General features: G+C 34.8%; 1 protein-coding gene across 2 annotated transcripts in view; it reads left to right on the top strand.

Moving 5' to 3' along the window:
* LOC150088456 (hypoxia-inducible factor 1-alpha-like) overlaps positions 1-15,212 on the top strand; it is a 433,924-nt gene extending 418,712 nt beyond the window's left edge. For both annotated transcript variants that reach the window (XM_090369521.1, XM_090369520.1), the window contains exon 15: positions 14,496-15,212. In XM_090369521.1, coding sequence (XP_090225647.1) covers positions 14,496-14,729 — 234 coding nt within the window. In that variant the 3' untranslated portion in view covers positions 14,730-15,212. The remainder of the gene's footprint in view (positions 1-14,495) is intronic.
* The last annotated feature ends 11,291 nt before the right edge of the window (positions 15,213-26,503 follow it).

Here is a 26,503-nt window from a genome sequence, read left to right as displayed (position 1 = left end):
TGTGTGGTTAGACAGGTGAATAATGGGAATATTCCTGTGCAATATATCTTCTATTCTTGGGTCCACTATACCAGTCATATGTGTTTTTCTGAAAATTTTTATCCAGAAAAGTTTCAGGATGAGAAGCTTAATAATGGATGGACAATATAATAGAAGACCAAAGATAAAAATAGGGAAGGGGGGAAGTAATAATAAAAAAACAGAATACAGGTAGTTCCCGACTTTGCGATTTAATTTGTTCCTAGTGCATGCTCATACAGCGGGAATTTATTTCCCATAGACATTCTCAAAAATGAAATTTGACCATGGTAAAGGTCAACAAAACAATAGTTTATGCTTAAACAATGGATTTATTTATCCAAAGAAATGAAAACAAAGCCTTTAAAATCAAGCAAATTATAATAATAAAGAAATTATTTGGGTCATACAAATGCTAAAGAATATTTATTCTTCATCATCATTGACTAAATGCACACTTGTTGATGGTTCATCACTGTTGGCTCAGCATTCGTTGGTTTGTTGGAAGCCCAAGGAATCATCTTCTTCGGATTCGTTGAAAGCACAAGGAATTGTCTTCGGATTTGTTGAAAGCACAAGGAATTTTCTTCTTCTTCTTCGGATTTGTCGGAAGCACAAGGAATTTTCTTCTTCGGATTTGTTGGAAGCACAAGGAATCGCTTCTTCTTCAATTTGATTTTAATTTGATTTGTATTTTATTGGCACATTAGCAACTAAGGCTATAATGCCCAAATCCAGGTCATCTTCTTCGGATTTGTTGGAAGCACAAGGAATTGTCTTCTTCTTTGGAAATGCTTCAAGAGTCGTTTGTTACCAAGATAGTTTTTTTCTTTATAAATTTCACTGTAGCATGCATAAGCATTTTTTAAATCTTTAGCAACTTTTCTAGTGTGCTTGAAATTTGAATCTTGTGACTTGATAATCTCAGTTGCTTTTTCTGTGTTGAAAAACTTCGTCAAACCCCTTGAGAGTGAAGGAACGAACAGGAGTTTCAGTTGTTAAACCTTCTTCAGATTTTGCCATTTCAATGAGGTCTTCATTTGTGAGCTCTCCATCGTGTACTTGAAGCAGATCAGTGACGTCAGATGTAGAATCCTCAAGCTGCAATTGGTTAGCAACATTTACAACCGCTTCTGTTTTATTTTGTACAATCTCTGCTGGTTCTTGAAAGTTATCAATAACCTGATGAGAGAGTTTATTCCAAACACACTTCATGTTTCTCTCTGTAATTTTGTCCCATGCTTGTTTTATTTTGATTGCATCTAAAATGTGGAGTTCTTTCCAAAATTATTTAAGAATTGGACCTCCCTCCTTATCTCTGCCCGAACAAACAAATGCACGCATAGTAGTACTGTATTATATAGCTATGTGCATGGTTTGAAATGAAATATTTATGAATGTTTAGCATTTATTTATTGTAATTAATCTTCATATTTTCGATTTTGTTGATACTTGGGAAAAAAAAAAAAACTCGTAAACCCGGGAACTCATAAAGCAAAAACATGTAAAGCGGGAACTGCCAGTACAAAAATTTCAAACGATAAGGAATGAGATGAAATTTGTGATATAAATAGAATCTGAGTTCCAGTTTTAACAGCTGCTAAAAATTATTTTATAATTAAAAAAAAAGCATCTAATATACAGGGTGTTTCAGTTAAACGTTTCAGAACTTCTAAGAGGGGTAGGGTACATCCTGACAACTCGAAATCATATAGCAATGTGGGGTCGGAAATGCTTTCCTGAAGCGGTGTTGTACACAGAAGCACCATAAAGAAAAGAGACCGTAAGTGAGAAATCGTTTTAATAATACATGAAAAGAAGCAAAAGGTACATGGATTAAAGTAAGTGTTGGAAGTTTCTTCCACGGGCTACAATGCACGCCTCACATCTCCGACACATGGACATCCGAACATTCTGGAATACTCCAGGCGAATTTCGAATTTCTTCGGCAGCTACTGCGATTCTTGCAACCAGCTCCTCAGCATTGTCAACAGGGGTGTCATAAACTAGCGATTTCACATGACCCCAGAAATAAAAATCAAGACATGATAGGTCGGGTGACCGAGCAGGCCAACGCACGGGACCACCATGTCCGATCCACTGTTGACCAAATGTGACATCCAGGTAGTTACGAACATCTCCGCTATAATGGGCAGGGGCTCCATCGTGTTGGAACCACATTGTCTGTTGCGTCGATGCAGAAATCTGTTCATCTCTCAAAAGTTGTGGCAATACTTGCTGCAGAAAGATCAAGTAGATAGGTCCGGTTAGACGACACGGTAACAGGTAAGGTGATCTCTCATAATACCGGCCCATACATTGACCGAAAATAGAATCTGTGCTGCACGACGTCGTATTGCATGCGGGTTCTCGACCGCCCAGATATGGTCGTTATGCGTGTTGAAAATTCCTTCCCTTGTGAAGGATGCCTCATCGGAAAACAACACTTCAGCAGGAAAAAGGGGATTTGTAGCACATTTTCCAAGGTACCACTGTGCGAAAGCAATATGAGGTGCATAATCCTCCGGTTGCTGTGTCTGGACACGCTGCACGTGAAACGGATGCATGTCTTGTTCTCGGAGAATCCTCCAGACGCTGCAATGGAAAACCCCGACCGCGTTTGCTAGACTTCGTGTACTCGTTCTTGGATTCCCCTGTACATGCTGCAGCACATTCTGTTCGACGGCTGGAGTCCGTGCTGTTCTTACCCTGTCCCTGTCAGCTCTTTCAAATGAACCTCTCTCAGCTAACCTCTGGTGCAGTCTTGCAAAGAAATTATGACTGGGAATACGCCTCGTCGGATATCGTTCCGCGTACAAACGCTGTGCGGCTGGCCCACTACAATTTGCAGCCCCGTACGCCAAATGCATATCGGCTAACTCTGCGTTCATGTAATCATCCATCCTACTAACTTGGCGTTCTTGTTCAAGAAATTCGAAATTCGCCTGGAGTATTCCAGAATGTTCGGATGTCCATGCGTTGGAGATGTGAGGCGTGCATTGTAGCCTGTGGAAGAAACTTCGAACACTTACTTTAATCCATGTACCTTTTGCATCTTTTCATGTATCATTAAAACGATTTCTCACTTACGGTCTCTTTTCTTTATGGTGCTTCTGTGTACAACACCGCTTCAGGAAAGCATTTCCGACCCCACATTGCTATATGATTTCGAGTTGTCAGGATGTACCCTACCCCTCTTAGAAGTTCTGAAACGTTTAACTGAAACACCCTGTATATGCTAAGTAATAAAATTATCTTTACAATTTATAGTGCAACTGCCAGAAAGTTAAAGCTCATTCTAGTGGAATATTACTGGATGTTACAAATGCTTCATATATGAAATTTAGATGTGCTTTACAAATAATGACTTAAAATATTTTTCAAAAATTTCAAGAATATAAATTTTTTTTCATGAATAAATAATTACATAACATTGTGAAATATTTATTTGCATGTGAGAGGCAATCGAAAAAGTCCTTAGCCTACTATATATATATATATATATATATATAGTAGTAATATAAAACTGTTAAGAAGCAAAATAAGCAGAAAAAGGAAAATAACAAAAGTTGTCATGTCTAATGCTCCAAAACGCACAGTGCAGCAGTAAAGGAAACAAAAGGATATAAATAATGTGTGGTTTGTAAAATAGATAGTGTCTGTGAAAATGGAAATGAAGAGTACACACGGTGCCTGAACTAAGAGAAGTTTAAGGGATAGTCGAAAGTGGAAGTGTAGTAGTGGTTAAACAGGTGAAAGAATTTGAAAAACCTAGTGCAAAAATGAACTGGGACTGAGGAAGCAAAAAATAATAATAATAATAATAAATAACAAAGAATTAAATAAGTAAATAACACTATATTCAGATATGGGAGGACAATTTTAGCAAGAGGTCAAATCAGGGGATGGCAGATATGCAAAATCTGAATATAGTAGATGAAAAAATTATACATAGTCAGGAAATTCATCAGGGGACTACTCCTGACCATGTATCAGGCACTGCGTGTCCAAACTTGTTTGTAGTATTAGAAAAATGAGGAAGCAAATATGCGGCCTTTATCGTAATACTAGTAGACAAGGTAGTCCCTATGCAGTATAAAAATAAAGTTAATAATGTAAATTAAAATAAATACAAATTTACAAAAGTGTAATGTGAAGTATAATACAAATGTATGTGAAGTGCGGAAGTGGTGAAAGGTAATTGAATTGATGTGGTTGAAAATTCAAATATAAAGTAGAGAAATTTGAACGAAAAAGTGTGGACAAGCAAATGATATAGGGAATGGTAACATTCTTAGGGAGGGGAAGGGAAGAAAAAGATGGTCAAAAGAAAGAATGTGAAAATAGCGATAGGATTGAGGATAGACGGAGCATTCGTATTACACTAATAGTTCTATGAAAAGAAAAAAAATAGAAAAAGACAGTATAAAGATTAAAAAGTGTAGAAAAAGTCTAAAAATATTGAACTTACTGGGTGTGTAAGGCCCAACCTTAAAGAAAGGGTTCAGGTATAAGCAAACATTAATAAAAATGGGTGTTTATACCATAGGCTTGTAGAGAGGAAGGGAAATCGAAACCAAAACTAAAAGTGGGAGTTATCTGGAGTCACATGAAGTTACTATGTATCATTTTTTTCATCTACTTCAGATTTTGCATATTTGCCATCCCCTGATTCGACCTCTTGCTAAAATTGCCCTCCCATATCTGAATATAGTGTTATTTACTTATTTATTATTATTATTTTATTTATTTTTTTTTTTTTTTTGCTTCCTCAGTCCCAGTTCATTTTTGTACTAGGTTTTTCAAATTTTTTCACCTGTTTAACCACTACTTCACTTCCACTTTCGACTATCCCTTAAACTTCTCTTAGTTCAGGCATCGTGTGTACTTTTTATTTCCATTTTCACAGACACTTTATCTATTTTACAAACAACACATTATTTATATATATACACACTGGTGTTCAAAGAAAGTGTATCACCTATGAATTTCACATTTCTAACCCTTTTTCATGATGGTATGTTACATTAATGACTAGCATCACAAATAGAAATATAAACAAAAGATATTTATTAATAGTTCAGGCAAAGCTAAGTAATATTTGACAGGTGCTCTCAAAATATTCCAAAATGAGCATTTGCAACCTTCATACAAAAGTTTTGGTAAACACAACAGTTATGGCTGAAATGTTATCAGAAGCCCTCAATTTGCTTTAGTTTATCATTTTAAATAGAAAACAAAATGAAAAGTTCACTAATATTTAGTTGAACCGCCTCTGGCCCTGATGTGATAGCATCACACTGTCGAGGCATTGACAAGATCAATTTCTGAAGATAATCAACTTATATTTCGTAGTTCCAAACACAAATCATGGCTTCCTAAAGTTCACGAAGGGTCTTTGGTTTCTTTCTGGCAACTGCAGATCCACACGATGCCAACAGTTCTCTATAGGATTCAGGTCTGGGCTGTTTCCTGGCCAGCTAAGAGTTGTAATGGACTGTTCTTCCAACCATTTCTTCACCTGTAACACATTACTGTCAAACCTCTAATGCAGAAATGAAACTAAAGTAACTACAGAAGTGCCTACTTACACTTTTTGCCCGATGACAAGGTGGTCATCCTGAAAGATGCACTTAACTTGGCAGGTTGAAATGGTCTCTAATGGTTGGCAGCAATTTGCCTTCCAGTATAGCCAGGTAGTACCATTGGCATTTATGGAATCTCTTATAAACTACAGGATCCACGATACGAAATTCACCCTCATATCATTTGACTGGTAGGGAATTTCAATGTAGACACCATGCAGTCTGAATGGTATTCTTCACCACTTCTACGGCAAATCGTTTGTCTCCCATCAGAGCCATGCAGGTTAAATTTCTTCTCATCCGAGAAAATAACTGACTACCATTGCTTGGGGGTCCATTTTACATGCTCCTTACACCAAATTAATCGGGTCTTTTTCATTTTTTGTGTGAGGAGGGGCTTCTTAGGATAGTGGGCTACAAGTCCATTTTTGAAGCGCTGTTTTCTGACTGTTACTGCACTTGCTACCATTCCTGTATGTTCTTCCCATTATCTTTTCAGCTCAGACAAAGAAGCTTTACGGTTTTTAAGGCATAAGCACTTCAAAACCCGGTCCTGTTTTGGCGTAGAGACTCGTTTGCGTCCGGTTCCTTTTTTCCTATCAGCAGAACCAGTATTCTTGAGTTTGGAAAGAAATCTACTGACTGTTGTTTGATTACAAAGCACTCTATAAGCAATATGATGGGAAGAACATCCTTCCTCATGTAAAGCAACAATAGCACTCTTTCTTCGTGACATCAACTGCATATAACTCACCATCCTGACTGCAACAGTGTGATCAACTGACGATGTTACCAACAGTAAATTCTAAGTGGGAAGCATTCAAGGAATTAATCGTGGAAGCTACTAAAAGTTTCATACCTATTAAGAAATATTGTTCCAGGTTTAGGCCTAAATGGTTGTCAAATGAACTAATGAGACTCGTAACAGAGAATAAAAATGCATGGGATGCATATAAATTATCAAGCGACTCAGAAGCCTATGGCAGATATAAGTTAATCTGTAATCAGGTGACAAAGGAGGTTCGGCAGGCGAAGGCAGATTACGAGAAATCCTTGGCAAAAGATGCTAAGAAAAACAGCAAGGATTTCTTTACTTATATAAACTCTAAAAGGAAGGGGATGAATCTGATTGGTCCACTTGACATCGATGGTTCGACTGTTGATGATCCTGTTCAGATAGCAAACAAACTGAATGAGTATTTTGCCTCTACATTCACACGTGAGGAATTATTAAGGTTTGAAAATGGCAGAAGGTTATCAAATTGTAGCAAGATACTTAATGATTTTGTAATAAGTGAGAGCAAAGTGGAAGAGAAATTGTTGAAGTTAAACGTAAGAAAAGCACCTGGGGTGGATGGGATCTATCCAGTTGTATTAAAGGAGATGGCAAAGCAACTAAGCAAACCCTTAGCCATAATTATGAGAACATCCTTGGACTCAGGGGAGGTTCCCATGGACTGGAGATGTGCAAATGTATCCCCAATTCACAGAGGGGGATCGAAGGGTGACACGAGTAATTACAGACCAGTTAGTTTATCTTCTGTTCCGGGTAAAATAATGGAGTCGCTGGTTAAAGATGCATTGCAGGATCATCTAGACAAGACTGCAGCAATAATTCAGACACAGCATGGGTTTGTTAAGGGAAAGTCTTGTCTGACAAATTTGATAGGATATTATGATGTGGTTACAAAGGAACTGGATGCAAAAAATAATTTTGATATCATATATTTGGATTTCAGGAAAGCTTTTGACACTGTTGCGCATGGAAGACTATTGTACAAATTAGAGCAGAATGGTATTAAGGGTAAGTTGCTACAATGGGGAAAAGGATGGTTAAGTGCGAGAAGACAGAGGGTGGTAATCAATGGGTGCTGCTCTTCTTGGACTAATGTTATTAGTGGAGTCCCACAGGGTTCGGTGTTAGGTCCACTGTTGTTTTGTATATTTATCAGTGATATTGATGAAGGTATATCAGGCTTAATGTCGAAGTTTGCAGGTGATACAAAGGTTGGCAGGGTTGTTAATGACAGTAATGGCAGTGTGCTACTGCAACAGGATCTAGATAATTTGGGCAGATGGGCTAAGAAGTGGCAACTGAAGTTTAACCTTGACAAATGCAAAGTACTGCATATGGGTAGAAGTAACCCCAGAGAAACATACCAACTGTGTGGTACTACACTTAAGGTAGTAGAAAATGAAAAAGACCTGGGAGTAATTGTGCAGGCAGATATGAAGTTTTCTGAGCAATGCAGACAGGCTGCCAGGGCAAGTCATGGGGTTTTGTCAATGATATATAGGAATTTTGCTAGCAGGGAAAAGGAGGTGATTGTCCCTCTGTATAAGGCAATGGTCAGGCCACGCCTTGAGTACTGTGTACAGGTCTGGAGGCCTCATTTTAAGAAGGATGTAGATTTGCTTGAGCGTGTACAGAGAAGGGCAACAAGATTGGTGAGGGGAATGAAGGGATCCTCTTACCAAGAGAGGCTTAAGTTCTGCAAATTGCAGTGGCTGGAGACTAGGCACCTGCACGGTGATCTGATTGAGGTATATAAGGCCTTGAATGGGTTGAGCACGCTGAATTCTGATGGGATCCTTCCACTTGTTCAGATTACGAACCTAAGGGGGCGTAAATTCAAATTAAGAAAAGACAAATGCAGAATAGATGTGCGGAAATTTGCCTTTAGCCGGCGGGTTGTTAATTGCTGGAACAAACTTCCATCTGTCGTGGAAGTTGATAGGTTGAATAAATTTAAGGAGGAACTGGACAGGCATTCGGAGGGAATGGTGTGTTTTTTTTTTTTTTTTTTTTTGTCTGATGCTGCATAAGCTCATACATTTGCTTTCTTGCATCACATGCCACTACTACTACTAACTCTTGCAGAGCATGCTTATATAGCTGAAATAACAGCTGATGCAATATTATGTCATCACCTACCCGTATCAATCTTATCTGATGCAATCTGTAAGAAATATTGCCATATACTTACGTTATTCGGACGACAATTACAATTTTAAGGGGTGATGCACTTTCTTTGAACAGTGGTATATACATACGCAAGATATACATATGAGGTGCTACCCAAATGTTCCTGAAATTTGAATGTTGCGCAGAAACTATGTCTAGTATGGACTTGTGGTGCTAGGTAACACTGCATGCATCCTTTGTGAATCAGTGTGCCACGTGCCGTCAGGCTGGATAGAGTCATTGAATATTTATGCACAGTTCTTTGAGATTGTTGCGATGGCTGATGTTTCCTCCTTAACAATACAGCAACAGAAACCCATAGGAAGTTGAAACAAGCTTTTAGTGAGATTGCTTTAGGCCAGACCTAGACCTACTACTGGTTTAACCTTTTTAAAAACGGTCGGTTGATGATGACAATCACTCTAGGCATCTATCATGGAGCACCACCCCAGAAAATGTCACAAACGTTTGGGCAGTTATCCATGGCATTGCTAGATTATTGTACAGCATGTGTCAGCAGAATTTATCAGACAAGTTGAACATGAGAAGGATTGCGGGCAAGTTTGTGCCACGGTTACTGAGTGAAGACCAAAAGCAGCATTGCATGGAAATTAGCAGAGGTCTTCAAGAATGGGCCAAGAGTGATCAAACCTCCTTTCTGTGGTCATCACTTGTGATGAGAGTAAGGTATATGGGTATGACCCAGAAACCAAGCAACAGTCAATCCCAGTGGAATAGCCCATCTTCGCCCTGACCAAAGAAAGCCCGACAAGTGAGGAGCAATGTGTGAAGTCCATGCTGATTTGTTTTTTGGACATTGATGGGATTATCCTAAGGAATTCATCCCTCCTGGACAGACTGTGAATGCAAAGTTCTACTGCAACGTCCTGAGACAGTTAAGGGAAGCTGTCAGGAGGAAACGTCCAGAGAAGTGACACGCAAAGAACTGGGTCTTTCATCATTACAATGCACCGGCCCACACATCTCTCTCTGTGACACAGTTTTTGGCATCCAACAACGTGACAATCATCCCCTACCCCCCTTATTCACCAGACTTAGTCCCCTGCGACTTCTTCCTCTTTCCAAGAATAAAAATCAAGCTAAAGGGTCGAAGATTTGACAGCATAGAGAATATGCAAACCAAATCACAGGCAGTGCTGAACACTATGGTGAAGAAGGACTTTCAAGATACATTCAAATCATGGGAGAGGTGCCGGGATTGGTGTTTACACTCTCAGGGGGACTACAGCCGGTCCTCGTTATAACAAGGTTCACTTTACGCTGATTCACTATAACGCTGTTCTTATTTTATAACCCATATCTCATTATAACGCTGTCACAAATCACTATAACGCTCTTTTACAGATTGCATTTTTGGTATATTTAATGAAATCATTTCATTTGATGGAGTTGATAGCTTGAAAATGAATGGCAAAACATCATTAAAACGTTTCCCACACTCAGTGAAATTTTCTTGCATGCTAGTTTAATTGTAGTACAGTGACTTGTTACGTAGTTCCGGGATAAACATTTTAAAAAATGATCAAGTATACTGCTTGTAATATTAGCGTTATATGCATTTATCCGAAGTCTAGTCATCACTCAGTACAGTATTAGTCATCATGTGTAACGGTCAGTTTACTCAAACATTGTATCATAATTAATGCAAAGGCTTTAACTAATTTTATTGAAGATAATATCCAATGCAGAATTCAGTTAAGTTAAATTTTATAAAAAAAAAAAAAAAAGAGAGAGAGAGAGATTAGCCTATATGATGAGCTGAAGAAAACTCACCAAAAAAAAAAAGAAAAAAAGTGGAACCATTTAAAACTAGTAAGGGCTGGTTGAATAGATTTAAAATCCAGATAGAAGCCGCAAATGCAGATCAAGGAGCCGAAACTTTCAAAAAGAACTTGTTAAAATTATTGATGAAAGGTATTATGAGTTATACTTCTCAACAAGTTTCTAACATAGATGAAGCAGGACTTTTTTGGAAACGAATGCCTAAAATAAGTTTCACATTGAAAGAAGAAAAAAACATGCCAAGTTTCAAAGCGGCGAAGGATCAGTTGACTTTATTGTTGAGTGATAACACTGCGAGGGATTTAAAATTAATACCCCTTTTAGTTTACCAGGAAGAGGGCCAAAGTAAAAACCAAAAATCGACACATTTTTCATGATTTTAATTGGAATTTTAAGTTTAATTTTGATACGTCAGTAGTTAACACATAATTATATACGTATGTAATGCAGAATATTTTATATGTAGAAATATTTGAATATTAAATATTTTGACCGACATTTGTGCATCTTTTCACTACCGTTTATTATTGATTAGGAAATATCCTATGGCATCGGCCGCAACTCACAAATACATATGTTACCTTATGGGAATGCAGCGCTTACTTAGCGCTCTGTTTTATCAGCGTTAAGTGGGGATCACCTGTACTTCAAAGGTGAGAGTGGTGAATAAGACCCAGGGTGAGTCTAATTTATTTTATAAATACATTTGTGTCAAAATACAGAAAAGTCCTGCTTCTATGACTTTTTTTTTATAATTTGTTCTCGGTGAAAATATTTGACACCCACAAGCTTACTCGGTTTGGTTTGGTAGGCTTGTATTTCCTCAATGATGCATTCAGCAGTACAACTTACTCTTTTCTCTAAGATGCCTGCATGGAATTTTATCTGGTACATGGAGTGAAATTCCTATTTATCACATTCAGATTTATTTTCCTTTTTATGTATTGGTGCAATTCAGGCCTCTCCAAAAATCTTCTGAAACTTGACCTTTTGAAAGCAATCTCTTGATATGTAACATTGATGCTATTTAACCTCCTGCTTTCAACATCTTAGATCTAATTTTATCCACACCTGCTTTTTACTATGTGATATTTTCCATGCCCTTTGTTCTACTACAATAGAAATAATATCCATAAGTTTCCTTCCTTTCAATCTCTTCCTTAAGTGATATGTTTGGCTTTGTTTAAGTAATCATTATAGTATTTACATACTCCATACCTCTAAATTATGAAATAAACATGTTTTGGTTTTTAGTTAAAATGTAATAGGAGGAAATACCATGCATTCCTTTTCCATGCATTTTACAAAATCTTCTCAATATCTTTTTAATTAAGAGTGTGGCTTGTAAAAAAAGTCTAGTTAATTTTTTACATTATTGTTATACTTGCCTTTCTTGCACATATCTTAAGAAAATTCTGGAGATGTAATTGTAATTTTGTGCCCTGCTTTTAAACTTTGGCTTCATAACATTTTTCTTTCTTTGTCAATAGTTTATAATGCTCTTTCTGACATATTAAAGAACTTTATTATTTCATATGTATTTTTTTTGAGCCCTTAGTTGGGCTGTATGCCCAAAAAAATTATCATCCAAATTTTTCATCTTAAATTTTGCCCACAATTCTATTGGATAATTCTTCCTAATGATTGATCCAGTTCCTGAGTCCACATCTTTGCCTTTTATGCTTCTAACATTGATGATACTTGTCTAGATGGTTGCTCCAGTATAATATGTAGCACTATATGTCCTGATTTACTGAAAAATGCAATAGGAATTTGGGCGACCCTGACATTACCCAGCTGGTATACTTGTATGTCTTGAATGTTTCATCCTACCATGGTGAAAAGGTTTTTTCAGCCTTTAATTTATCCAACTTGTCAGTGTCCATATTTGAGAGTGGAACAAGTGTCCTCAATCCTACCATTCCCATGACCTGTGTTAAACTTACAGTATGAACAAGTTCCATACTTGTTTGTTCATATGAGGAGCCATATAGCTGGCTCTCTATTAGCAGTTATACAACAAAAGGGTGTGGACAGTGGAGTTAGAACTCCAGGGTTTCCTGGAGTTCTGACTTCAGTGGATGGGTTTTGTGGAAACTTAGGAGTTGTTGATGTCACCTACTGGGATCCCTAGGGTTTCTTAACTTGGAGGTGGGATTGCAATTTTTATCACACATGCAGAAAAATGTAATGTTTTTATGATATGAATGTCATTTTTTTTTTTTTTTTGCTGCCACCTGTTGCATTTGTGTACAACTTTTCACTTATAGAAGAAAAACATACTAAAATCATTTAACAGAAGAGAAAGAAATGATATTGTATTGAAAAGGACATTTAATTAAATGACATGATTATTTTCTTAAGTAGAATCTATTGTGTTCATATGGGGATTACAGAAACAATAATGCAGTTGTGGGAAAATGTCACCATTTTAATTAAGTAGAATGTTGACATTTCTAGTTTTGTTTTATATTTTCATCAGCAGGATTAATTGATAGAAAAGAAAGGACAAATATAGTGGCCTGGACTGGAACTTTAGAAAGAAAAAGGCTTATTAGCTTAAAATCCTAGCATAGCTCACTGTTGTGTGTGCCTGTTCTTTTCTGTCAGTTAGACATGATAAACAAGATTCCAAAAGGGATATAGAAAGGTCTTTATTCTAATTAATTAGACAGAGAGAGACTGTTGCAGTAAAGTTAACATCTGCATTGTTGTTCTGCTCTGTATGAAACAATAAATTCTACCAAAAGTGATCACATGGTTTAATTGGCCCTTTTCTACCAATTTCATATTATTTCTTGAGAAAGAGATTTCTTTATTGTCTTGGGAAAGAAAAAGATTCCTTTTTTAGGTTTCTTCATAAATTTACAAATATTTAAAATTTTAAAGAAATTGTTCTTGCCAATTAAGTGTGAAGTACAGTCAAAAAGTTCCTGAGCTTGCGTGCTAAATTTGATTTAACCCAAAATGAACTGTTCTCAAAGTGCTCCCATTGAGCAATAATATATTCTTACCCCAATTTGTACTATTGCTGGTAACAGTCCTGGAACTGAGCATTGTGTTTTGTTAGCTGTTTGTTGTAGGAGAAATGGTGTGTGTGTGTGTGTGTGTGTGTGTGTGTGTGTGTGTGTGTGTGTGTGTGTGTGTGTGTTGCATAAAAAGTTCAGATCAGTCTTTCACTGAGTGCTTTTGCTTAATTGTTTCTCACAAACAGTGCAACATCTGTATATATCTTTCCTTACATCTTTCTTTCCAGCACCTTGAGGAATGAATTTGTAATGTACAGTACTGTGATGGTCAACAACAAATAAAAAATGAATGAATAAATAACCCTAAAATTACTTTTCCCTTACAACCAGTCTTACTAAAAAAAAAAATTTTTTGATCATGGAAATTTCAAAGTTAATGATTCTTGCTTTGTTTTTTTGGTCATAAAGAAACAGTCTCATTTCCAACAGTGGACACTAGGAACAACTGGTTGTTTTCAGATACCATTTTAAGATTACCGCTAATTGTCATCTGCTTATTATGTCAATTGTCAGTATTTGAGGCACCATAGGCTGAACAACCTTACTTATTCAAATCATCACTTAAAATTACATGACAGTCTCTGTGTAAAATTTAAGCTTCTGCAAGTTTATCCACAGTTACACAACTATTTGGCATACAAGCAGGTAAAGGTCTTTCAATATGACTATCATCTGCTAAACTGTCTTTTCCCTCTTTGAATCTTTGATCCCCTAATAAACATGGTAGTATGAGATGGCAAATCTTGACTTACATTTCCATTGTTTCAACAGCAGATTATCATCACACAAAGATCAAATTTTGACAACAAAATTTGATCTTTGTGTGATGTTCCAAATTTGGCATTTTTTTTTTCACACTCAGAAATGACAAAATAAATGCACTTCAAACATACTGAATGATTAATAAACTTCTGCATGTATGTAGAAGGCTGAAACTTGGAATCTAACAATGGTAAATGTAGTGTGTTTATTGACTGCAGTGCTGTTCAGCCAGTTTGGGAAATTTTTGACTGTACTAAATAAGATCCAACTTTTCGTTACAACATTACATTGCATCTTCTTTTAATTTTTAACATTTGTAATTTCATTTTGCAGAACAGTGTGCCATCTAGCAGTGTTTCAGTTAGTGGCAAAGAAGTTCAAAGTGAAATAACTTCCCAGCTAGCAGCATTGCTTGATCCTAACTGTGACATGATTCCTTCATTACCTGATATCACACAGCATGATACTGAAGTCAATGTGCCCATTCAGCCATCTCACCTGTTGCAAGGAGAGGACCTACTTACTGTTCTGGACCAGACTGTGAGAGATGTGCCAACTATTGTTTAAAATGCAAGGTCACAAAGTTTTGTGCACAAATGCAGCACCATCAGCATACAATGCCAATACTTGTACAGAAAAATAGGACTATATGTGTGCTGGTTACTGCCTATTTGAAAAATCCATCTCATAAACATTCATCAAAATATATAGAACTTGAGCAATTTTTTTATATTTTGTTTACTTTTATCGAGAAACAAAGGATTTGGCAGCAGATTCTTTAGGTTCCTGGCAGACCATGACTTGTACATTTTTTTCAGCATTGACGTTATTTTTGTTCTCTTTTCTCACTTAGCTTTCAGGAAATTAGAAATACTTTAAATTCATTTGTTATTTTAGGTAGTTAAATAGGGATCTGACTAGTGGTTAAGAAAGGATTGTTGTTTGGGAGTTAACCACAACTTGAGTTTATACTAATACTATTCATTAGAACAATAGTATAATATTCTAGAAAATAATGTAAAAATGGTCTCTTTTCTCACACACACACACACACACTGCAGTTACAGATGTGGATATTACACATCAATAATTAACACTGATTAGTTCGTTATTCTGGCTGATACAGAATCATTAGCTAATATCATTGGACACTCTGATTATAGCATATAGTTATTATCAGTGTGTGTGTGGTTCTGCATATGTGCTTTGCCAATTAAATTACCACACTTCTATCTTATATCTTACCACTTTGAATATTTTTTTTTAATATTACCAAACTTCAGATGAACCTGCTCTCTTCCATTGGTGCTTGCTCATTTGTGAAACAATTTTAAGTGTGGCATGCACAAATATGAATTTCATTTTGAAATATTTTTTGCCATATGTATTTTATTTTCAGCCAGACTTAATTTAAGCTTTAATTATTATTTCGAAAGTTTTCTCAATACTTTCGGGTAAATTTTGAACTGATGAAGTGCCTGCCTTGTGAATAACATTAAAGTCTAAGTTTTGTTCTTTATATATGTAAACGAATATTAAATTTATATATATACAAATGTTATTTATCATACAGAGATAACTGTTAGCATAAATCCTTAAGTTGATTTATGCCAATCAGTATTTACATATATAATGCCTTGTCAGTGGTATTTTATGACATATTTAGAGCTTTAACAAGTTATTTTTGTGCTGGAAGAATAAAAATACCCAATGGCAACACATGGAAATGATTTTAAACATTGTTATTCGGTGTGTGTATGTATATGTTTGTATATATGTGTGTGCATATAGATATATATACATACACATACACACAACACCCTACATGTGTATGTATATACACATAATATATATATATATATATATATATCTTCCTATGTGTGGCAGTTTGACATCTCATGCTAATATACGAAGAGAACTGTCAACTTGGTGGGTGTTTAAATGCATTTCAGAACTTTCTCTACAATATGTCTTCAGAAGTACCTATCGTGTTGTTCAGGTGATGTACTGCCTATATTTTTATTATATTTTTAATGAAATAACTAAACAACTCATCATTCATTGTTATCTTAAAGTATAAGCTAGTGTGATAAGTTTGATTTGCTGCCTTGGAAAATGTTCCACATACGAACCACTAAGATTTTATTATAGTTAAAGAAAAGATAAATGTACTTGTGAATATTTTACCATTTCTGAAACTTTGTACATTATTATATAATTAGTATTAAACAAACAGTTTAACTGCGGTATGTGAGATCATTTTATTTTATGAATTAAATGTGTAAAGTTATTTTTTTAGAATAAATATTATGTATTTGCTATAATGAAAGGTACTTTTATTGTTATGATTACCCGAGGCATATAAAACAAATAGCAACATACTGCTACAGAACTCTCTCCCATAATACCAAATGCATCTGCACTTCCTTCAAACACTTAAGTATATTTATTTCAGAAATCATTCTGAAGCTTTAACATTCCTTATTTTATATTTAAGCTTTGATCCTATTAATTATAATTATTAGTACTAATAAAAGAAATGCCATCATTGCATACAAGAAACCTAGTATATATATATGTATACAGACATTTCCCAAAACATTTTAATGCCTTTAAATTTTAAGCTCTTTGTAGTCCTTTTACGGAAAATTTCGATATGCTTAATAGCACAAAAAAAAGAGGACAATCGTATTTTGTACTATTTAATGCATTGGCACAAAAATGTGAATGGCAGTCCTTTCCAAAGATTGCACATTTTGCAAACACAGTTATAGCATATATCTGGCAGCATACATTGTATTAATTGCTGTAAATTTTTTTCATTTTTCAGTAATTTATATTTTTAATAAACATGCGAAATGTTATTTGCAAAGTTAATTTTTATAACTTAAAAAATATATATATTTTCAACTTTAAGCTTTTTTAAGAAATATGATACTTTGTGTTCATACTGACATTTACACACACACTTTCTCTTTCAACATTTATATACATAGTGCTGCTTTTAAATACTGCTATTGTCATAGCTTCTGTAAACTTATTTTAAGTGAATATTCATGTAATGCTCTTATTTAATATATGTTGTCTGTTGTAAAATGTGAATTACAAATTTTTATGCAAGTGTTTCTCCAGCCTATTCGTGAACATTATATTGTTGAGAAACTTTGGTGACTTCAAGATTTTTCTAGTAATTGAAATTCTCACTATGCAAAATTGAATATAAGCTTCATTTTTATGAATATAGCATAATTCCCTTTAATTGCATCCCATTTCTGAAACTGAAATTTTATTTTTTAACTATAATAACCGGAATAAAATAAATCACATTGTTTTTGTTATTGAAATGAACTAAATTGAGATTTTTAATAAAAATTATAATTTAAGGGTGTCAGTATAAAAGGTAAATGATTATTGAAGATCTTCATTTTACCAAAGTTTCCAGTTACACATTTCAGAGTTCACTATAGACAAAAGTGGTACTATATTCACAGAAAGCAAAAAAAAATAATAATAAATAAATAAATAATTAAAAAAAAAAAAAAAAGTCAGCAACGAAAGGCAGAATGAATTTATATTTTTCATAGTAAGGACTGCTTGGTTTATCTACGTATTTTTCATTTTAGTTACCGAGCCTATCATGTTAGTAAAGCATAGACATGGCATCGTAATTATGTAGTAGCTTATTTTAGTAAGAAATAAAGATATTCTTATGCCAACTGACTAATCAATTCTCATTTAAAACCAGTTTTTGTTGGGCCATAATTGCCTTTGATTTTGAATAGCTACTGGAAGTCCCAAATTACCAACTTTATGGAGCATTGCTGTACATTTTTAAATACATTATGGATTCTATTCTTATTGGACTGTTACACGTTAACTTTACGCTCGCTCTCTCTCTCTCTCTCTCTCTCTCTCTCTCTCTCTCTCTCTCTCTCTCTCTCTCTCTCTCTCATTTATAGATTTATTGTAGAGTTATTTTTTGTTATTTTAAAAAATTGAATCTCTTTATTTTTAATTGAAATATTATGCGTCTTCAGCCTTAAGACTACATACTTTAGGAAAACAGTAGGCTCTCTTAACCAATGTTTATTTAAATTGGCAATTTAATAAACATTTAAACAAGAGGTGTTTCTTGGCACCCATTCCTTTTTATAGTTTAGCCACTTGAAATCTGCATAACTGCCATAAAATAGGTATTCTGTTTTAAAATCATATTCACATTGGAAAACCCATTGTGAAATTGTTTATTTTTATTGCCAGATAATAACATATATCAGAAATTCTGAAATAACATATTTCAGAATTAACATTTTGTGGCATGTTATTTTAGTATTTCATTAAATTCTGTGACCTGCATCCTTTTTAACTTTTTTTTTTTTTTTTTTAAGCAGGATAATCATTTATTTTATAACAACTGTAAATAAGTATATTAAAGTAGCACCGCTTAATTTTCAGCACTCGCCTCTTGATGAATCTGCTTGGATGTGATGAATTATGGAAGTAAATTTAAAGACTAGACAATATAAAAAATGAACTGGAGTGTCTACCTCTCAAATTGCATTTTTGGTTTCAAGCTTCTGTCAGTAAAGTGGTTTTCTTCCAGTGGGATTAAGTATTATATGTTGATTGATTTCAATACAAGGACTGCTCTGAAACTAATGCCTTTTTTTTTTTTTTTTTTTTACCATTCATGTGATGGTTCATACAAAATATAATGGTGTGAGATGAAAATTTAAATGTTGCAATATCCTAAAAGCATCAACACTGCACTCTAGGTGGCAGTGCAGTTGCCTGTAAAAATGGAGAGCGGCATTGATGTGCATGTGAAGTGGTGGTGTGTTAATGAGTTCCTAAATGCAGAGAATATTGCACCCATTGAGATTTTCTGATATTTGAAGGATATGCCAGGGTCAGGTCATCTTTGCACTGTAATAAGAGTGGAAAATAAGAAGAGAGTGGATAAAATGATTTGTGAAGGTAGAGTATAAAAACCAGGAAATGTATGTGAGAATGGAAATAAGCTTTAATGCATTTTTTAAGATGGGGGGCTGGAATTAGGGTTGTCAGGTTTTCCTTTAAAAAAAAAAAAAAAGCTTTCTGTCAATAAAATTAGTTTTAAAAAATACAAGAAAATTCAAATTGTCTGATATTTTAATTGTACTTATTTTGACATTTTGCCCTTTTTAACAATTGTTTATCCTGTTTTACATACTGAAGGAACTCTTTACGTGTAAAAGAGAAATTCATTGCAATCTGCAACTCTGCCTCGATTAATTCTCAGTGACTTCTGTTTCTGACATCTGTCCACTTCAATTTCATTAATGAAAACACCCTTTCTACTACAGCATTTGAGCCAGGAATACTTAACAAATATCCTACTATTCTACTGATATTGGGTACATTTTTCTTTAGGAACTTTGGTAAAAAAATCAAGCCACTTGTGCACATCACTTTCTGTACACTTAACACTTTACAGATTCTTGAAGCTGAAAAATATCAATTGCTGTTTCAAAATCTTGATACTTAATTTCTTCTGTTTCCAGAGAAAAGTTTATTAATTTAGAACATTTATTTTTCTCACTGAAGTCCTACTTTTTTTCTAGGTATTGCAATAAATTTGAATAAAAATCACAACATTCATCAACAAGCTTTTCTGATTGCATTGGGGTAACTTTTCCAAAAATTGCTTTGCATAATTTCCGAAGTATTGATCCTGGATTCTTTGATTTATTTTATTTCTGATCATTGTCATTAATTTGTATGAATCCATAATACTCAAGTCACTTTTCTCAAGAATTTTACTAGTAACATCTAGCAATTCTCCAACATTTTGTTCTTCCATAACACAATTTTGTTGCAATATCAGAATCATGGAATAAGGATGATGCCAGTTTGTTGTTTGTTTGTTTGTTTGTTATTTGGTTTTTAGGAGCATTAGCAACTAAGGCCATATTGCTCCGGGATATGCGGTGGTCATTCCCTGACCTTTCCGCATTCTCCGTATTTGATGGTGACGGGCTCAAACCCCGGTCTAATCAAGAAGCGTGTGCTATGCACTGCTGCTCCTTCCCACCTGGCTACGGAGGCGCCGCCAGTTTGTTACCACAATCCAAAATAGTATAACTGTGATTATGTTTCGTATTGTGGTATATTAACCCGAGTTCACATGCTGTCATACTGTCGTATTTTGGTTTTTTAAAACTAACAAAATAGCTTGATAACTTGTTTACACCCACATTTCCCTTTTCTTTTTTGCTGATGCCCTTTTTATTGTGCAATGCTGCTTAACGTTGAATTGACCACTAATAGAAAAATTCTTGTTGCACAATTTGCAGTAGGCATGATCCTCTGAAGAAGCTGGAGCCATCCATGCAAAAGTTTCTCCCCACTTCTTTAAGTAGACTTGCTTATACTGCAATTTCTTCTTTTTCTTGGGAGGACTAATGGACTGTGATTCTTTGCTCATTCTATCAAAAATTATTCAATGGCAATCTGAAAATAATAAAAATAAAAAACATTTAATAGTAAAAGTTGCACAGATATCAAATATTGTCTGTCAGCGTAACAATGTATTTCAAATGTGGAGAGAATTAAATTAACAGTATATAATAATTTGTTAATCTTACTTCATCAACAAATAATCCAAAGTCCACATCTCTCCTAGGATCTTGCTCTCAATTTGAGAAAGAACTATTAAGAAGAAATAATGTGCACAAGTGTTTTTATATTTAAAAATACCAATACTAGCTCACAATGTACATTAAATTTCTATAAAGTTCAATATTCCTTACTATAACTTATTAACAACTACACATTTCAACACATGATAAACTACATTGCATCCTTCTCCTACAAGATGGACAATGAAAGTGAAAGAATGTGTTCTGTAACTTCCTTCTTCCACCTTTCTCATGGTAGACAACTGCTGCAAAAATGTTGTTGCCAACAGTTTTTGAATAGTTGCAGCATCATCTGATGGTTGTGTTAGCAACCAACTTTTTTGAAACATGATTTTCATCATAAAAAGAAAAAAAAAGGAAGAAACCTACTTACATTAACGAAATATTAATCTGATGGCATAGGTTAGAAAACTTTCCAACCTATGCCATCAGATTTTTACCTGTTTGGCCGTGAAAAGTTGCCTTCTTGGGGAACACTACCAATGACAATGCTATCATTGCAATTATGTTCAGAAATGGCCCTTGGAGGCTGTCAGCAATTTTTGTGGGGGGGGGAAGGGTTGTAGGCTCTGTTTCGGCAGTGGAGAAAGTGTGCATAGAGTGGTGGTGAATACATGAAAAAATAAATGTAAGTACTTAGACTTGACATACATAACAGTTCAAATTGGCTTATCTGCAGTAGTATCCAATTAAAAAAACTGAGACATTAGTTACCCACGTGTATTACATAATTTTGTGGTCAGTATTATTTGACTTTGTTTAATATTGTGGACCATTGTTTTCTAACAGTGAAAAAGAGAATGATGTTCCTCTTCAAAAATAAATTCAAAAAATTAGTAAACAATTGAAAAGGAAATAAAAAAAAAAAAAACAACTTTGAATACTTGAAAACTAAAAGAAAAATTCACTTGTAATTTTATTATACATTAGAATATAGCTGAAATTGTTAAATTGTTATTTATGCTTAATGAATGCAAAATTATGATCTCTCACTTAATGAATTTATTTATTTATTATTTTTCCACGTCAAAAACCTAACTTCAGAAAAACTAACATTCCATTTAAATAGTATACAGTTCTGTAAGCCAGTTAAGTGGGAGTCCACTGTATTCATTCTGATTTGTGGTGGTACCTCATTGTAAATGGGAACTTAGATGGGTGGATGAATGAAAGAGAGAGTTAAAAAAGGCATTAAGAGATAGACATTCATATAAAGGAATATTTTAGATTTTGATATTAAGCAAGTGTGTACTGTTGAACTTAGAACTTTAAAAAAATGATCTCTTAACTGGCAGGCTGTTGACATCATTCACGATGATTCTAATTTAGCATCCAAAACTGTGGGGAACTTGTTTGCTTTGGAAATTCCATAATATATCAACTGCTTATGGAATGAAATAGTTATTCATTAATTCATATAATCCTACATACTATCTTCTCCTGTATATTTTGACTAAACAAGTGTCATAATAGGCTGAGAAAAATTAATGAGGAAAAACTCTATGCCTTCTGCCTGAGACTATTTAACTATGCCCTGATTGCAAAGGCATTTAAAAATTCCTCCATTTACTGATAGACCCGATTCTAACACAGTGAAGGGACAATAATCCCTGAAATGACCTGTCTGGGTAATGGCACTCACTAAGAATAAATAGCAGTATACTTCTCTTTAGGCACCTCCGTAGCCAGGTGGGCAGGAGCAGCAGTGCGTAGCACACGCTTCTTGATTAGACTGGGGTTCAAGCCCGTGCCCACCAAATATGGAGGATGCAGAAAGGTCAGGGAATGACCACCGCATATCCCTGGAGCAATATGGCCTTAGTTGCTAATGCTCCTAAAAACCAAATAAACAAAAAAAAAAATTTCTCTTTACAATGAGATACTGTTTATTTGAATAGTAAGAAATTCTAAGTGTTGCAATTTGCAAACTTTGTTTTTCCTGTTATTACTACATGATACATTTAGTTCTGCTTGTACAATAGCTACAGACTTTAATTAGTTCTCAAGTGATGTTTTCCAACATTTATAAAAAAATCAACATTGCTGTGATCATACTGCAATAATTAAGGACAAACACCAGCCAAGGAATAAAAATATTTTTACTATAAAAATAATAAAATGCCGACCATGCGTCTGATGGACCACGTGCATGAGTGCCATGGGTCTGCTACTTAAGGATGTGTCATTGCAGTAATAATATACTGTTGAAGAAGGAGACAGCAGTCTCCGAAAGCTTCAGGTTTTATCGCTTTTAATCCAGTTTATTATAGATGATTTTATTGCTTCGGTATATTTTCAACTATATTTTTAACGTTTTATCGTAGTTTATTTTATCATAATTTATTGTAATATTTTAGTCTTCTGATAGTGTATCACATTATTTTATTATTTTTATAGTAAAAATTTTTTTTTTTTATTCCTTGGCTGGTGTTTGTCTTTAATTATTGCAGTATGGAATTTCCCAGCCCCATAGGCCTGTTTGAAGATATTGCTGTGATCATTCTGCAAATTTAAAAATATTTTAATGTTCTGGTTGGCTACCAATTAGTTAAGCTGATTTAAGTTCATTTCCTCTCCAGGAGAAAATAATGTTTATTTCTAAATTAAAAACCACTTTCTAAAATTTAAAATAGATTTTTTTAATTTTTTTTTAATGTAGCCTCCAATTTCACAATGCGTGACAGCTACAGAGAATTTTATTGTGAAATTTGGAAATTTTATTTTTTCAACTGCTTTTTAATGATTTTCACTGATTTCTTTGTCAAATTGCCAAAAAACTTGCCAAATTTTCTGATATGAATATAAGGCAAGTTAAAGAATAAAAGAAGATTCGTGCATATAGGAGAAACTAACTTATTAGTGACAGTGATACAAGGAAGCAAGTTTATACACCATAAGTAGATCCCTCTAATAATTTGTCTAGCCCTTCTTTGTATTTACTCAAACTACATACTTCCAAATCATCAAATGGAAATAGTAGTAGTAGTAGTAGTGGCATGTGATGCAAGAAAGCAAGAGCTTATGCAGCATCGGCCCAAAAAAAAAAAAAAAAAAAAAAAGTCACACCATTCCCTCCAAATGCCTGTCCAGTTCTTCCTTAAATTTATTCAACCTATCAACTTCCACGACAGATTGCAATTAACCACCCGCTGGCTAAAGGCAAATTTCCACACATCTATTCTACATCTGTCCTTTCTTAATTTGAATTTATGCCCCCTTAGGTTCATAATCTGAACAAGTGGAAGGATCCCATCAGAATTCAGCGTGCTCAACCCATTCAAGGCCGATCACCGCACGGGCGCCTAGTCTCCAGCCACTGCAATTTGCAGAACTTAAGCCTCTCTTGGTAAGAGGATCCCTTCATTCCCCTCACCAATCTTGTTGCCCTTCTCTGTACATGCTCAAGCAAATCTACATCCTTCCTAAAATGAGGCTTCCAGACCTGTAAGCAGTACTCAAGGTGTGGCCTGACCATCCTCTTATACAGAGGGACAATCACCTCCTTTTTCCCTGCTAGCAAAATTCCTATATATCATTGACAAAACCCCATGACCTGCCCTGGCAGCATGTCTGCATTGCTCAGTAATCTCTCTAGCTCAGGGTTTTCCAAAATGTGGCCCAGTACTGGTCTGCAAAAAGAAAATACCGGTCTGCGAACACCTTATTTGAAATATACCTACATAAAACCATAAGAAAATTTTCTTATTTCTTTTCCTAAAATATGTCAATTTTGTGTAAACTTTTTGATAATAAACAAAAAAATGAATTACCTATCTTTTATTTATATTTACTGATGTTAATGAATACCTAATTGCATTATTACTGGTATGTTTAATGTCCTAATGGTAGTGTCATTATTTCCTGAACCTGCAAATATAATTATTGAAAATACTTTAATTTATAGCTATATGTGGGCCATGAAAAAAAAAAAAAAAAAAAAATCTGCAAACACTGGTCCGCACTTGAAAAAGTTTGGGAAACCCTGCTCTAGCTGAAAGAAAATTTTCACATATCCTACAGCCATCACTATTCAATTTATATTTTTCCACTTATATGTGTTTTCCCAGAAAGAGTAAGAGTCAAGCATGTAGGTTTCTTGATCCTTTCAAAGCTTTAAATACAGATGCCCTTTTATATCCTTCTTGCCCCTTCTTTTAGCACCCATTTAATGATGCACCCTTGTTGCTCTGCTCTGCACCCTTTCTCTGCAGCTGTTTAATAATGTTAAAGAACATCATTAAACAGGTACAGAGAAATGTTAATATCATCTCTTCTTAAAATGAGGTTTCCAGACCTGTACACCGTACTCAAATACAGCTTAAACAATGCTTTATACAATAAGATAATCACCTCCATTGTTCACACTGCTCAGAGAAGTATACTGGACTGTTACCCTTAGGTCCCTCATACCTTGAGGGTGATACCAACCAATTGGTATGTTATTCTGGGATTACTGCTGCCGATATGCAGTACCTTGCATTTATGAGTACTAACCCTCAACTGCCACTTCTTAGCCCATCCACTTAATTTTTCTATGTGTTGCAGCAGTATGCCTTGATTCCTGTCATTAACCACCCTGCCAACATTTGTATCATCTGCAAACTTTTACAATAAGCTTGATATTGGAATCAGTGATCCGGCCTTGAGGTACTCCATTAATAACATTACTCCAAAAAGAGCAGGCCTCTGATAACTACCACCACCCTCTACTTTCACCAACATAACCATCCCTTTATCCATAGCAGTAACTTGCCTGTAATGCCACACTGCTCCAAATTGTAGGAAGACTTTCATCAAATATATTAAAAGCTTTTCTGAAATCAAAATATATAATGTCAAAATTAATTTTTTTGCATCTAGTTCCTTTGTTGCTATATCATAGTAGCCAATCAGATTGATCAGACAAGATCCTCCTTTAATGAATCTGTGCTGTGTTTGCCATATAGTTACATTCCTGTCAAGATAATCTGGTTACTTTTTTTGATCCCATTATTTTCCCTATAACATAAGTCAAGCTTACAAATCTGTAATTACTCACCTTGCCCTTTGGTCCCCCTCCTTTGTATAAGAGACATTTGCACATCTCCAGTCTGTAGGCAAGTACTTTGAATCCAGTGATGCTCTCATAATTATGGAAAAATGTTTGCTTACCTCTTTTGCAGCTTCTTTTTAATATAATTGGACAGATTCCATCAGCCTTAGATGCCTTATTTACTTTTAGCTTCAACAGTTTCTCTTCCACTTCTCAGTTATCAAAAATATAATTTAGCCTCAGGATAAAACTTGGTTTACTTTTTTGGTAATCCCATCCCTAAAAACTTCATGCATGGAATGTAGATGCAAAATATTTATTCAGTTTGTCAGTAATCTGAACAGGATCACCAGTTGTTATGCCATTCATATTGTGGTCCAATGTTCATCCCTTTCCTTCTAGTGTTAATGTAAGCAAAGAATTCTTTGCTACTTTTCATTGTATTCCTAGCCAAAGACTTCTCGTAATCTATCTTAACTTGCCTAACCCCCCCCATAATGACTTGATTGCTAACTACTTACTATAAGTTAATCATCCCATGCATTCTCTTCTGAGTTTTGGCTCTCCAAGCAAAGTGATGTAGCATAACACAAAACTATATGAACGAGCAAGGTAAGAATTTTAACATA

Source organism: Mastigoproctus giganteus, chromosome 3 (assembly GCF_048544385.1).
Source record: "Mastigoproctus giganteus isolate SK-2022 chromosome 3, ASM4854438v1, whole genome shotgun sequence".
In the NCBI taxonomy this organism is placed as follows: Eukaryota; Metazoa; Arthropoda; class Arachnida; order Uropygi; family Thelyphonidae; genus Mastigoproctus; species Mastigoproctus giganteus.
The sequence above is the reverse complement of the archived record's forward strand: the minus strand, read 5'-3'. Positions and strand labels throughout refer to the sequence as shown.